This window comes from Hyperolius riggenbachi, chromosome 12 (assembly GCF_040937935.1).
Source record: "Hyperolius riggenbachi isolate aHypRig1 chromosome 12, aHypRig1.pri, whole genome shotgun sequence".
Classification (NCBI taxonomy): Eukaryota; Metazoa; Chordata; class Amphibia; order Anura; family Hyperoliidae; genus Hyperolius; species Hyperolius riggenbachi.
The window spans coordinates 200,984,054-200,998,644 of NC_090657.1; the positions used below are offsets into that span (position 1 = coordinate 200,984,054).

A 14,591-nucleotide genomic window follows, 5' to 3' on the forward strand; every position below is an offset into this window, starting at 1 on the left:
AGGAAAAAGAGGCTACAATAAAATTGAACATTTGAAGACTAGAAAAATGTTGCCTGGTCTGATGAGTCTCAATAGTCAGAATTTGGCCTAAACAAAATGAGAACATGGATCCATCATGCCTTGTTACCACTGTGCAAGCTGCTGGTGGTGGTGTAATGGTGTGGGGGATGTTTTCTTAGCACACTTTAGGCCCCTTAGTGCCAATTGAGCATCATTTAAATGCCACGGGCTACCTGAGCATTGTTTCTGACCATGTCCATCCCTTCATGACCATCATGTACCCATCCTCTGATGGCTACTTCCAGCAGGATAATGCACCATGTCACAAAGCTTGAATCATTTCAAATTGGTTTCTTGAACATGACAATGAGTTCACTGTACTAAAATGGCCCCCACAGTCACCAGATCTCAACCCAATAGAGCATCTTTGGGATGTGATGGAACGGGAGCTTCGTGCCCTGGATGTGCATCCCACAAATCTCCATCAACTGCAAGATGCTATCCTATCAATACCGTGTTTCTCCGAAAATAAGACACTGTCTTATATTAATTTGTCTTCCAAAATATGTGCTAGGGCTTATTTTCAGGGAGGTTTTATATTTTGTGGGAGTAGCCAGACCCCTTTTAGTATTTAGCCAGATTTCCCCTGTATATAGGCAGATTCCCCGTGTGTATATAGGCAGATTCCCCGTGTGTATATAGGCAGATTCCCCCATGTAGGTATATAAGCTGATTCCCCCGTGTGTATATAAGCAGATTCCCCCTGAGTATATAGGCAGATTCCCGCCCGCCTGCTTTACCTTTGTGCCGGCTCCTGTCCCCCTCCTTAAGAAAATTGGATCCCCTTGCGGTTTATGCCGGGCATAATGCAAACTGCAGATCAGAGGCAACCGACGAAGGCAGCTAATGCAGTCCAGTAAGCGCTGCCGTATACAGGAAGTGTTCTCTGTTTACTTCCTGTACAGGGCGGCACTGTTACTGGGCTACAGGAGCTGACGTCACAGCTGATCTGCAGTTTGAATTATGCCCGGCATAAACCGCAGGGGGATCCGACTTTGTTAAGGAGGGGGACAGGAGCCGGCACAGAGGCGGTATAGCAAGCGGGCGGGCAAGCGATTTGGGGGGGGGGGGGGTTGCTGAAGGGAACAGGACCCTAGCGCTCACTGTCACTAGAGCTTATATTTCGAGTATACTCGAAATATATGCTAGGGCTTATTTTAAGGGGATGTCTTTAATTCGGGGGAAACATAGTATGGGCCAACATTTCTAAAGAATGCTTTCAGCACCTGGTTGAATCAATGCTACGTAGAATTAAGGCAGTTCTGAAGGCGAAAGGGGGCAAACACCGTATTAGTATGGTGTTCCCAATAATCCTTTAGGTGAGTTTATAATTTGCCATAACTACCTGTAGCAATATATTCCACATTTTAATCACTCTTACTGTGGAGAACCCTTTCCTAAATAAACTGGCTAAAACTTTTTCCTCCATGCACAGATCATGTCCCCTAGTCCTTTGCAAAAAGCCTAGGGACAAAAAAGCTCAGCTGCCAAGCCTTTATATTGCCCTCTGATGTATTTATACATGTTCATTAGATCTCCTCTAAGGCGTCTTTTCTCCAGCCTAAATAAGCGCCGTTTATCTAACCTTTCCCAGTATGTGAGACCTTCTATCCCTCATATCAATTTTGTTGCTTGTCTCTGCACCTGCACTAAAACTGCAACTAAAAGTCCTTCCTGTAATGTGGTGCCCATATTCCAGATGTGGCCTTACTAGAGCATTAAGCAGGGGCAATATTATGCTAGTATCCTGAGTTTTTATTTCCCTTTTAACGCATCCCAAAATTGTATTTGCCTTAGCTGCAGCTGTTTGGCATTGTATTGGGAATGATCAAATAATGACTTATATCTGTTCCTCTCTCTTCCATAGATAAATCTAAATCCAAAAAGCTTTATTGGCAGGGCCAAATACATTTAGCATTGCCAAAGCAAAACATTAGCATGGGAGGGGGTGGTTGTGGGAATAAGGGAAGGGTATAGGGGGTTGGAGTATACAGTCCATAAGGGTGTGAAGGATATAAAGGACAGTACATGAGGCTGGGGTATGTAGTCCATAGGGTTGAGTAGAGTATAAGGGGTAGTATAAGGGGTATACAGTCCATGGGGTATCATGTTCCTCTCAGTTGGTGGCAGGCAGTGTCATATTGGGCTGCTATTTGCACTGTTGTTTCCAAATTCCTCTGGCCTCCTCTACTCAGCAAAATCCCTCTATCCTCCTCAGCCACATTCCTCTGTCCTCCTATCCTACACAACTTTATATCTTTGTCCCCTTCTCTCTTCCACAACCAAATCCCTCTTCCCCCTTTCTCCTGCAAAGCTAGATCCCTTTGGCTGCCTCGCCTCCAACAGCCACATCCATTAGTCTCTCTCCTCCAAAGCCACATCCCTCTGTCCCTCTCTCCTCCACAGCCACATTTCTCCATTCCCCGCTCCTCCACTGCTAAATCCCTTGTTCCATCTCTCCTCCACAGCCACATCCCTCTCTCTCCCTTTCCCTTCTCCACAGCCACATTTCTCCATACCCCGTTCCTCCACAGCTAAATCCCTTGTTCTGTCTTTCCTCCACAGCTGCATCCCTCTGTCTCTCTCTCCTCCACAACCACATCTCCATGTCTCTCTCTCTCCTCCACAGCCACATCCGTTTGTCTCTCTCTCCTCCACAGCCACATCCCTCTGTTCTATTCAGACAGGCAGGTCTCCGCAGCAGATCTGGTAGTCAGGACAGGCAGAATTCAGCAGCAGATCTGGTAGTCAGGACAGGCAGAATTCAGCAGCAGATCTGGTACTCAGGACAGGCAGAATTCAGCAGCAGATCTGGTAGTCAGGACAAGCAGAATTCAACAGCAGATCTGGTAGTCAGGACAGGCAGGATTCAGCAGCAGATCTGGTAGTCAGGACAGGCAGGATTCAGCAGCAGATCTGGTAGTCAGGACAGGCAGGATTCCGCAGCAGATCTGGTAGTCAGGACAGGCAGGATTCAGCAGCAGATCTGGAAGTCAGACAGGCAGGATTCAGCAGCAGATCTGGTAGTCAGGACAGGCAGGATTCAGCAGCAGATCTGGAAGTCAGACAGGCAGGATTCAACAATAGATCTGGGGCTTGATTCACAAAGCTGTGCAAACTGCTTAGCACGGGTGTGGTAAACAAGTTAGCACGTGAAGTGCCGTTTGCGGACTTTTGCGCGCGCAAAGTGCCGCGATTTGCGCGATCGCAGATTTCTGCGCGCGCAAAAGTCCACTATCGCGCGAATCGCGCCACTTTGCACGTGCAAAAGTCCGCAAACGGCACTTCACGTGCTAACTGTTTAGCACACCCGTGCTAAACAGTTTGCACGGCTTTATGAATCAAGCCCCAGGTAGTCAGGACAGGCAGAATTCAGCAGCAGATCTGGTAGTCTGACAGGCAGTATTCAGCAGCAGATCTGGTAGTCTGACAGGCAGGATTCAGCAGCAGATCGGGTAGTCAGGACAGGAATGATTCAGCAGCAGATCGGGTAGTCTGACAGGCGGGATTTAGCAGGAGATCTGGTAGTCAGACAGGCAAGATTCCACCACAGATCTGGTAGTCAGATAGGCAGGATTAAGCAGGAGATCTGGTATTCAGACAGGCAGGATTTAGCAACAGATTGGGTAGTCAGACAGGCAGGATTCATCAGCAGATTTGGTAGTCAGGACAGGCAGGATTCAGCAGTAGATCTGGTAGTCAGACAGGCAGGATTCCGCAGCAGATCTTGTAGTCAGGACAGGCAGGATTCCGCAGCAGATCTTGTAGTCAGGACAGGCAGGATTGAGCAGCAGATCTGCAAGTCAGACAGGCAGGATTGAGCAGCAGATCTGCAAGTCAGACAGGCAGGATTCAGCAGCAGATCTGGTAGTCAGGACAGGGCAGCATTCCGCGACAGATCTGGTAGTCAATTTTAAAGGGATACTGTAGGGGGGTTGGGGGAAAATGAGCTGAACTTACCCGGGGCTTCTAATGGTCCCCCGCAGACATTCTGTGCCCGTGCAGCCAGTCAGCGATGCTCCGGCCCCGCCTCCAGTTCACTTCTGGAATTTCTGACTTTAAAGTCAGAAAACCACTGCGCCTGCGTTGCCATGTCCTCGATCCCGCTGATGTCATCAAGAGCGCACAGCGCAGGCCCAGTATGGTCTGTACCCACGCTGTACGCTCCTGGTGACATCAGCGGGAGCGAGGACACGGGTGTGCAGGCGCAGTGGTTTTCTGACTTTAAAGTCAGAAATTCCAGAAGTGAACTGGAGGCGGGGCCGGAGCATCGGTGAGTGGCTGCGCCAACACAGGATGTCTGCGGGGGACCATTAGAAGCCCCGGGTAAGGTCATCTCATTTTCCCCCCGACCCTCCTACAGTATCCCTTTAAGCTTCATGGCAAAGGCTGTGAATACTAATCTACATGTGCTTTCTCAATTTTTTTTATTTTAAATAAATTTAATACATTTGCCAAGATCTCAAGTAAACTTTTTTTTCACATGGTCATTAAGGGGTGTTGTGTGTAGAATTCTGGGGGGAAAATTAATTTAAATCATTTTGGAATAATGCTGCAACATAATAAAATGTGGATAAAGCGCTGCACTGTGAATACTTTCTGGATGCACTGTGTATACAGTGGATATATATATATATATATATATATATATATATATATATATATATATATATATATATTACAGACATATACACACACACACATACACACCATTTTATTTTCTTTATGATAAGATCGACTCTGTAGAGAAAGAGAGTGTGGCTTATTATGACACGTTATTAATGGGGAACAACAGTGGTGAAAGGTAGTGTCTTTATCACAAAAGATATTCAGTATTTTAAAATTATTTTTGTGAACACTGAAATTAAGTATATTTTTCTATCCAGTCTTTAGGAAGGGTGATTGGTGACAATATATCACTCGGCTCCAAAAGCCTACAAGGAGAGTGTCCAACACGTTTTCGTGAAATCCTTCCCACCCTTGCAAAACGCTGTTTTTTGGTTGATAGGAGTACGACTCACAAGCGGCTCAAACACTACACTCTGCACCTCTTTTAAAGCAACAATCCTGGGGGTATTACTGTTCTTTTTGTGTTTGTAGCTACAGCCACACATGAAAAATAAAATTATAAGTGTAATGGAATTCCAACTTTACATTTTAGCTAAAAATTGTATCTTGGTATCAAAAAATTTTTTTTACTTGGTATCAAAAAGTTTCTTTTCATTAGACTATAACTCAAGAAAACAATCATATCTCCGCTCATTGAGAAAGGCCTGACTGAAGTTCCACTAGCTTTTCCTGTAGATCAAAGTTCTGTGTGGGATGAGACCTCTACCCCTCAGCTCCATCCTGTCTTCATATATCTCCATGGTGGCAAAAGCCTGGCTGTCGGGCGGAGTTTCAATGACCCCATTGACGGTTATATGATGAATTCCGTAGGTGTCTTCAGAGTAACCTCCGTCGTGATCATGGCCTGAAAGGTAGGCCACCACACAGGGATGGGACTGCAGCATAGCCAGGACCTTGGGGTAGTTCCATGTGAGGCACATGGCATCTGTTGAAGGAGGATAGATCGGGAGGTGACCTGCAAACAGACACAACATTTACAAGAGATTCACAGAGAGGAGAGGAAGTAAGATGGTGGCAGCTGCGTTATTGCGTTTATAGCATCAAAAGATTCTGATCATTGTTGCATTAAGGCTCGGTTCCCACTCGCACCAAAAAATGCGCCTGCTCGGTACGCTTTTTGCCACACAGAGAGGGACATAAAAACGGGCCATATGTTAAAAATATGATTCACTTCCAGTTCGGACGCAACGGGACATGAAAATGGAGCGGACAATGGAAGCTGTTTTGATCCATTGCAAGTGGGAACTGAGCCTAACAGGATCTGTTATAGGATTAGCTTTCAGGAGTCTAACTTCTGTCGTCGGACCATAAGAATCAGTAATTGCTTGTTATGCTGGGCATACACGGCTCGTTTGTGCCACTCAATTCTCCGGTTTGATCGTTTTGCCGCTCGATTCTGCAGTCGATTCTCTTATCTTCCGCTAGTTTTTATTATCTTTCTCCATTCACTGCTATCAGGAATCGAACGGCGCAACGATTGAGTGGGAGATCAGACATGTCGGAAATTATCTATCGAGCCATCTAAATGGCTCAAAAATGAGCCACGTTTGCCCAGCATTTAACCTTCTGGGGACTGCCTAACGCCGATGGGCATCAAGTCCTGGGGCTGCAGTTTCCCTGGGAACGGCCGCGCGCATGTGCGATCGTTCCCTGCCACTTCACGGAACAGAGTTCCGTGAATAGCCAGCTAGCCGCGATCGGCTGTTTTTAAACGAAAGGGGAAAGAAATCCCCTTTGTTTACAACTGTACATCGCTGCGGTCCATGGCAGCGCTGTGCGAGATCGGCGATCCCCAGCCTCTGATTGGCTGGGGAGCACCGTCCTCTCATAGGCTGATGCCTGAGAGGTGGAACAGGACGGCGTCCGTCCTGTTCCAATTAAGATACCAGAGGGGAGGAGGGAAGGGGAGGGAGGAGGGAGGGAGGGAGAGAGAGCCTCTATGAGGATGAAGGGGGAAAAAAAAGCAAAAAAAAAAAAAAACTGCCACAGCGATCGGACCCCTCTGCTGGGCTCCATAGCTGGGTTGTGCAGGAGGCTGGAAAGCCTGCACAGCCCAGTGCAACAAAAATGAGCCTGGTTGTTATGGGGGGGGGGGGGGGGGGGTTAGCACTATGGTCGTCAAGTGGTTAACACACATTTTGGAAAATAAGGAAGAACTTTTATTCACTCAATGTAACTGACTGCAATGCAAGCATGGGAACATCCCATATCACACTCTCTCATATACTACATTCTTATATTTAACTACACACCTGCCTGTCTACTAAAATATATAGAAAACCATGAAAACTGTCCTTAAAGGGAATGTCCAAGCAAAATATAAAAATTAGTTTCACTTACCTGGGGCTTCTACCAGCCCCATGCAGCCATCCTGTGCCCTCGTAGTCACTCACTGCTGCTCCAGTCCCCCGCTGGCAGCTTGCCGACCTCGGAGGTCAGGGCCGCATTGCGTACATTTTTACGCATTCCCGCTAGAGCAGGAACATTAACACATACATTTTACGCGTTACTGGTTCAATGCGTACATTTTTACGCATTGAACCAGTAATGCGTAAAAATGTATGTGTTAATGTTCCTGCACATGAAGCATTGACAGACCAGACCTCCCAGGGACCGTTGGGAGGTCCGGAGACACCGCAGCGGTGACAACCGTGACGTCAGACGTGGAAGCGGCGGTCGCGCCACTATCCGCATTGGAGGTAATTTCACTACTTCTGACACTATCCCCCCCCGAAGGTGTGGACTCTGGACATGCCCAGAATTGTTTCTCGGGATGTAACACATGAAATTGTTGCTTTACTTCTTCAGCATGAAGACGCTTGGCAGGAACCCATGATCTCTATTCAGGACCATAACCCTTCCAGTGGACCAGATACTGTACAGAATTCCGTACCCCGTGAGAATACAAAATCTCAATTTCAAACTCAGGCTCCCCATCAATCACTATGGGGGGGGGGGGGGGGGGCAGGAGAGGAATCCACATGCACAGCAGGTTTTAATAGTGAAACGTGAAATGATTTTACGCCCCTCATACTGGTCGGAAGTGCAACTCTGTATGTCACTTCATTCATCTTTTCACTAATGGGGTACGGACCAATATACCTAGGCCCCAACTTGACTGAGGGTTGCCTTAAGGCAATATGACGAGTGGAGACCCAGACCATGTCCCCTGGTGCAAAAACCCATTCAGGGGATCGCTTTTTGTCTGCTTGTTTCTTTTGAACTCCAAAAGCTTTTTCTAAATTACTTTTTACCATGTCCCATGTTCTTTTTTAAAGACTCTTGCCACCCTTCCAACGCTGGAAAGGGAGAATTACCCACAGGTAAAGGAGAGAACTTAGGAGGAGATCTCCCTGTGACTACCTGAAATGGTGAAAAGCCTGAGGACGCATTTCTGAGATTGTTATGTGCGAATGCTGCAAAGGGGAGGAACTTAACCCATTCATGCTGAGCATCCGCCACATAACATCTAAGGAATTGTTTGAGGGATTGATTCATCCTTTCAGTCTGCCCGTTAGTTTGTGGGTGGTAACCTGAAGAAAAAGACAGAGTCAACCCAAGTGACTGACAGAAAGCTCGCCAAAACCTGGACACAAACTGTACTCCTCTGTCTGAAACCACATTTACTGGTATCCCATGCAGCCGGATAATGTGGGTGATAAATAAGTCAGCAAGCTCTTGAGCTGACGGGAGTTTTTTCAGGGGCACAAAATGAACCATTTTGCTTAAACGGTCCACTACTACCCATATGACCGTCATGCCTTCAGAACTGGGGAGTTCCTCCACAAAGTCCATCGAGATGTAAGTCCAAGGTTCTGAAGGTACTGGCAAAGGTTGTAGTGTCCCTGCAGGAGCCTGCCTGGAAACTTTGCTGCGTGCACAAACTGAACAGGACAGTACAAACTCCTTACAATCACTTTTTATAGATGGCCACCACACACACCGAGACAAGATGGGTTCTAGTGATACCCGGGTGTCCTACATTTTTATGACAGTGAAATAACTGTAAAATATGAAGCCGCAGGTGGAGTGGCACAAACAGGAGACCCTCTGGTTTCCCCTCTGGCGAGTCTTGCTGGAAAGACCCCAGAGTGGCTGACAGATCCTCCTGAGGCTCAGTAGCTGCCTCCACTACATGCTCAGGTAGAATGCCAACGGGCGATGAGGACTGAACTGTCTCAGACTCAAAACTACGAGATAAAGCGTCTGCCTTGATATTTTTGTTGCCCGACTTATAGGTGATGATGAACCTGAACCTAGAGAAGAAGAGTGCCCACCGAGCTTGTCTTGGGTTGAGCCTCTTTGCCCCTTCAATATACTCTAAGTTCTTATGGTCAGTATAAACCGTGATCACATGTTCAGCTCCCTCCAACCAGTGGCGCCACTCCTCAAATGCCATTTTAATTGCCAACAACTCCCTGTTACCGATATCATAATTCCTTTCTGCTGATGAAAATTTATGAGAAAAAAACGCACATGGGTGCAAACGTCCCTGAGTTCCCGAGTGCTGAGACAGAACAGCCCCCACCCCTATCTCAGAGGCATCTACCTCCACGATGAAAGGACAGGACACATCCACATGACTGAGAATAGGGGCAGAACAGAACAGTGCCTTTAACTGTGAAAAGGCTACACAGGCTTCCTCGGGCCAGTTGCAAACATCAGCCCCTTTTTTAGTCAAATTGGTGAGGGGGCAAGCACCGAGGAGAAGCCTTTGATGTTTGCAAAACCCAAGAATCTTTGGAGTGCCTTCAACCCCACGGGATGAGGCCACTCCAAAACAGCCGAGACTTTCTGGGGATCCATAGACAATCCAGTGTTGGAGATAACATACCCCAGAAAAGGGACCTCAGAGACTTCAAATGAACATTTCTTAATCTTGGCATATAAAGAATTCTGCCTTAGTTTATTCAAGACTAACTTTACGTGTTTCCTGTGTTCCTCAAGACTTTTTGAGAAAATCAAAATGTCGTCTAAATAGACAACCACAAATCGACCTAGCACCTCTCTGAAAATTTCGTTCACCAACTCCTGAAAAACTGCAGGAGCGTTACACAACCCGAAGGGCATCACTAAATATTCATAATGCCCATCGGGTGTGTTGAAGGCCGTTTTCCACTCATCCCCCTGTCTTATACGAATTAAATTGTAAGCCCCTCTCAGGTCTAGTTTGGAGAACAGTTGAGCCCCAGCTACTTGTGCAAAAAGATGGGAATAGTAATTTTATTCAGAGCCCTGTAGTCAATACAAGGTCAGAGACCGTCTTTTTTTTTTTTACGAAAAAAAACCCTGCCCCTACCGGGGATTTGGAGGGACGGATGAAACCTTTCTCGAGGTTCTCCTTTATATAGTTTTTCATGGCCAACTGCTCTGGACCTGAGAGGTTATACAAATGTCCCCTGGGAGGCATGGTACCGGGTCTTAGGTCTATAGGACACTCAAATTCCCTGTGAAGAGGGGTTTATCCGCTGAACGTGGACAGAAAACGTCTGAATACTCCATGTACTGGGAAAGCACACCGTCAACATGGACCATAGTAGAACATAGAGCAATTTTCTCTAAACAATTCCTTTGGCACTCTGAGGACCAGGCCAGTAGTTGTCCGGTATGCCAATCAATCTGAGGAGAGTGTTTGCGTAGCCAAGGGAGACCAAGGACAACAGAGGAAGAGGACATATTCAAAACATAGAATTGTATCTCTTCTTTATGCAGAACCCCCACCCGACAAGTGAGAAGAGGAGTCTGCGAGAGTGCCTGTCTGTTCTGTAGGGGGGGAATCATCTATAGCAGTTACATAGATCTACTTTTCCATGGAAAGGATGAGAATATTGCATCTTAAGGCGAGATCTGTGTCAATAAAGTTAGCTGCAGAACCTGAGTCAATAAAAGCCTGGGTGGCGTGAACTTGGTTTCGCCATGTAACCGAACAGGGCAACTACACTGTAGAATCTTTTGGAGGTAAAACAGGTTTGCCCAGGGTAGTACCTCCTACTACACCTAGGCGGAAAAGTTTTCCGACTTCTTGCTACATTTTTGTACCAGATGACCCTTCTCCCCACAGTAAAGGCAAAGACCCTCTTTTCTCCTCCTAGCCTTTTCTGACTCTGATAGTCTGGAATGACCTATTTGCATAGGCTCGTCAGTACTGGCCGGGACTGAGGGTGTGGAAACAATAGCCCTGAGATGAGTACGAGATCTGCCCTGTTTATGGTATCGGATCCTACGATCAACCTTAATAGCTAAGCTGATTGCTTCATCTAACGTCTAACGTTCAGGGTGACTAATCATGATGTCTGAAACTGAGTCTGACAACCCCGTAAGGAAATGATCCAACAAGGCAAAGTGTTTCCACCGGGAAGACATTGCCCATTTTCTAAATTCAGAGGCATAATCTTCGACAGTATTGTGGCCCTGATGAAGATTTTTCAGTTTCCTCTCAGCAGTTGCAGAAATATCTGGGTCATCATAAATGTCTGCCATGGCCTTAAAAAATGCCTCTACCGACAACAAGGCCTCATGGCCGTCAGGCAAATTATAAGCCCAGGTCTGAGAATCCTCATGCAATAAAGTTTTATTAACGTTACCCTTTGTCTTTCAGTGCCTGACGATATAGGTCTCATTTCAAAATAAGACAAACACCTGTTCTTAAAATTTCTAAAGTCTGATTTATGACCTGAAAATTTTACTGGGAGAGCCATTTTAGGTTCAACTACACGGGAGGGAGGCAATGATGATGCAGATTCCTGCAAACTGTGTACAGCATCAGACAGGAGATTCATCTGAGCCTGCTGTGCCGCAACAGTGTTATTCAACTGTTTGACCGCTGTAGTAAGAGCCTAAACCTGCGTACATAAGGCCTCCATAGTGGTCATGGTCTGTTATGTAATGATCAGTGGTGTATCTGATAAGCAGAATGAGCTCTATCAGCACAGTAGTCAGTACTTAATTGAAGTGTGATCACACGTGATTGGGTGCACAGTAGTATTCCGGAATACGTGTAAGTGATATCCCTTAGTGACAGGGGCTATCACTAACTGAGAGCGTGGTCGTACAGGCAATGTCGTTCACAGATCGGTCAGTATAGGTACAAAGTCGAGAGGCAAACTCAAAGTCAGTAATCAGGCAATAGTTGGCAACAGATCAGATTGGCAGAAGTACAAAAATTGTAAGGCAAGAACAAGGTAAGTATTCAGGCTGAAATCGGCAAAAGATCAGATTGGCAGAGGTACAGAATCGTAGAGCAAAGAATAGTCAGAAGAACAGGCAAAAGGTCATACACAGTAATAAACAATACAATATAATATATTTTCCTGAGCTAAGTGTGAATCCCCGGGGTCCTGCCGTATCAAGCACACACGGATCTGACTGAGGTCTGAGAGCTTTCACTGTGAAATTTCAGCAACAACAAAGAGCAAATGATCCGCACATCCTTAAATATGGACAGCAATTCACCGAGCCATCAAGAAGGCCCAGCCAATCAGAAGGCGGCCTGACGTCAGCCGACCTCCGGGTCAGCTGACACGTCTCCGCAGCCCATAAAAATGCTGGCGTTGTCAGCCGCCCTCTATGAGGCATTGACAGACCAGACCTCCCAGGGACCGTTGGGAGGTCCGGAGACACAGCAGCGGTGACAACCGTGACGTCAGACGTGGAAGTGGCGGTCGCGCCACTATCCGCATTGGAGGTAATTTCACTACTCCTGACACTATCCCCCCCGAAGGTGTGGACTCTGGACATGCCCAGAATTGTTTCTCGGGATGTAACAAATTAAATTGTTGCTTTAATTCTTCAGCATGAAGACGCTTGGCAGGAACCCATGATCTCTATTCAGGACCATAACCCTTCCAGTGGACCAGATACTGTACAGAATTCCGTACCCCGTGAGAATACAAAATCTCAATTTCAAACTCAGGCTCCCCATCAATCACTACGGGGGGGAGAGGAATCCACATGCACAGCAGGCTTTAATAGTGAAACGTGAAATGATTTTACGCCCCTCATACTGGTCGGAAGTGCAACTCTGTATGTCACTTCATTCATCTTTTCACTAATGGGGTACGGACCAATATACCTAGGACCCAACTTGACTGAGGGTTGCCTTAAGGCAATATGATGAGTGGAGACCCAGACCATGTCCCCTGGTGCAAAAGCCCATTCAGGGGATCGCTTTTTGTCTGCTTGTTTCTTTTGAACTCCAAAAGCTTTTTCTAAATTACTTTTTACCATGTCCCATGTTCTTTTTTAAAGACTCTTGCCACCCTTCCAACGCTGGAAAGGGAGAATTACCCACAGGTAAAGGAGAGAACTTAGGAGGAGATCTCCCTGTGACTACCTGAAATGGTGAAAAGCCTGAGGACGCATTTCTGAGATTGTTATGTGCGAATTCTGCAAAGGGGAGGAACTTAACCCATTCATGCTGAGCATCCGCCACATAACATTTAAGGAATTGTTTGAGGGATTGATTCATCCTTTCAGTCTGCCCGTTAGTTTGTGGGTGGTAACCTGAAGAAAAAGACAGAGTCAACCCAAGTGACTGACAGAAAGCTCGCCAAAACCTGGACACAAACTGTACTCCTCTGTCTGAAACCACATTTACTGGTATCCCATGCAGCCGGAAAATGTGGGTGATAAATAAGTCAGCAAGCTCTTGAGCTGACGGGAGTTTTTTCAGGGGCACAAAACGAACCATTTTGCTTAAACGGTCCACTACTACCCATATGACCGTCATGCCTTCAGAACTGGGGAGTTCCTCCACAAATTCCTTCGAGATGTGAGTCCAAGGTTCTGAAGGTACTGGCAAAGGTTGTAGTGTCCCTGCAGGAGCCTGCCTGGAAACTTTGCTGCGTGCACAAACTGAACAGGACAGTACAAACTCCTTACAATCACTTTTTATAGATGGCCACCACACACACCGAGACAAGATGGGTTCTAGTGATACCCGGGTGTCCTACATTTTTATGACAGTGAAATAACTGTAAAATATGAAGCCGCAGGTGGAGTGGCACAAACAGGAGACCCTCTGGTTTCCCCTCTGGCGAGTCTTGCTGGAAAGACCCCAGAGTGGCTGACAGATCCTCCTGAGGCTCAGTAGCTGCCTCCACTACATGCTCAGGTAGAATGCCAACGGGCGATGAGGACTGAACTGTCTCAGACTCAAAACTATGAGATAAAGCGTCTGCCTTGATATTTTTGTTGCCCGACTTATAGGTGATGATGAACCTGAACCTAGAGAAGAAGAGTGCCCACCGAGCTTGTCTTGGGTTGAGCCTCTTTGCCCCTTCAACATACTCTAAGTTCTTATGGTCAGTATAAACCGTGATCACATGTTCAGCTCCCTCCAACCAGTGGCGCCACTCCTCAAATGCCATTTTAATTGCCAACAACTCCCTGTTACCGATATCATAATTCCTTTCTGCTGATGAAAATTTATGAGAAAAAAAACGCACATGGGTGCAAACGTCCCTGAGTTCCCGAGTGCTGAGACAGAACAGCCCCCACCCCTATCTCAGAGGCATCTACCTCCGCCATGAAAGGACAGGACACATCCACATGTCTGAGAATAGGGACAGAACAGAACAGTGCCTTTAACTGTGAAAAGGCTACACAGGCTTCCTCGGGCCAGTTGCAAACATCAGCCCCTTTTTTAGTCAAATTGGTGAGGGGGCAAGCACAGAGGAGAAGCCTTTGATGTTTGCAAAACCCAAGAATCTTTGGAGTGCCTTCAACCCCACGGGATGAGGCCACTCCAAAACAGCCGAGACTTTCTGGGGATCCATAGACAATCCAGTGTTGGAGATAACATACCCCAGAAAAGGGACCTCAGAGACTTCAAATGAACATTTCTTAATCTTGGCATATAAAGAATTTTGCCTTAGTTTATTCAAGACTAACTTTACGTGTTT

At 46.6% G+C, this 14,591-nt stretch overlaps 1 protein-coding gene across 6 annotated transcripts in view; it reads right to left on the reverse strand.

The window, feature by feature from the left end:
* Nucleotides 1-4,767: 4,767 nt before the first annotated feature.
* The window catches only part of ADPRM (ADP-ribose/CDP-alcohol diphosphatase, manganese dependent), a 43,296-nt gene continuing 33,472 nt past the window's right edge, over nucleotides 4,768-14,591 (reverse strand). For all 6 annotated transcript variants that reach the window (XM_068262237.1, XM_068262233.1, XM_068262236.1 and 3 more), the window contains one exon: nucleotides 4,768-5,644. In XM_068262237.1, the coding sequence (XP_068118338.1) occupies nucleotides 5,349-5,644 (296 nt within the window). In that variant the 3' untranslated portion in view covers nucleotides 4,768-5,348. The remainder of the gene's footprint in view (nucleotides 5,645-14,591) is intronic.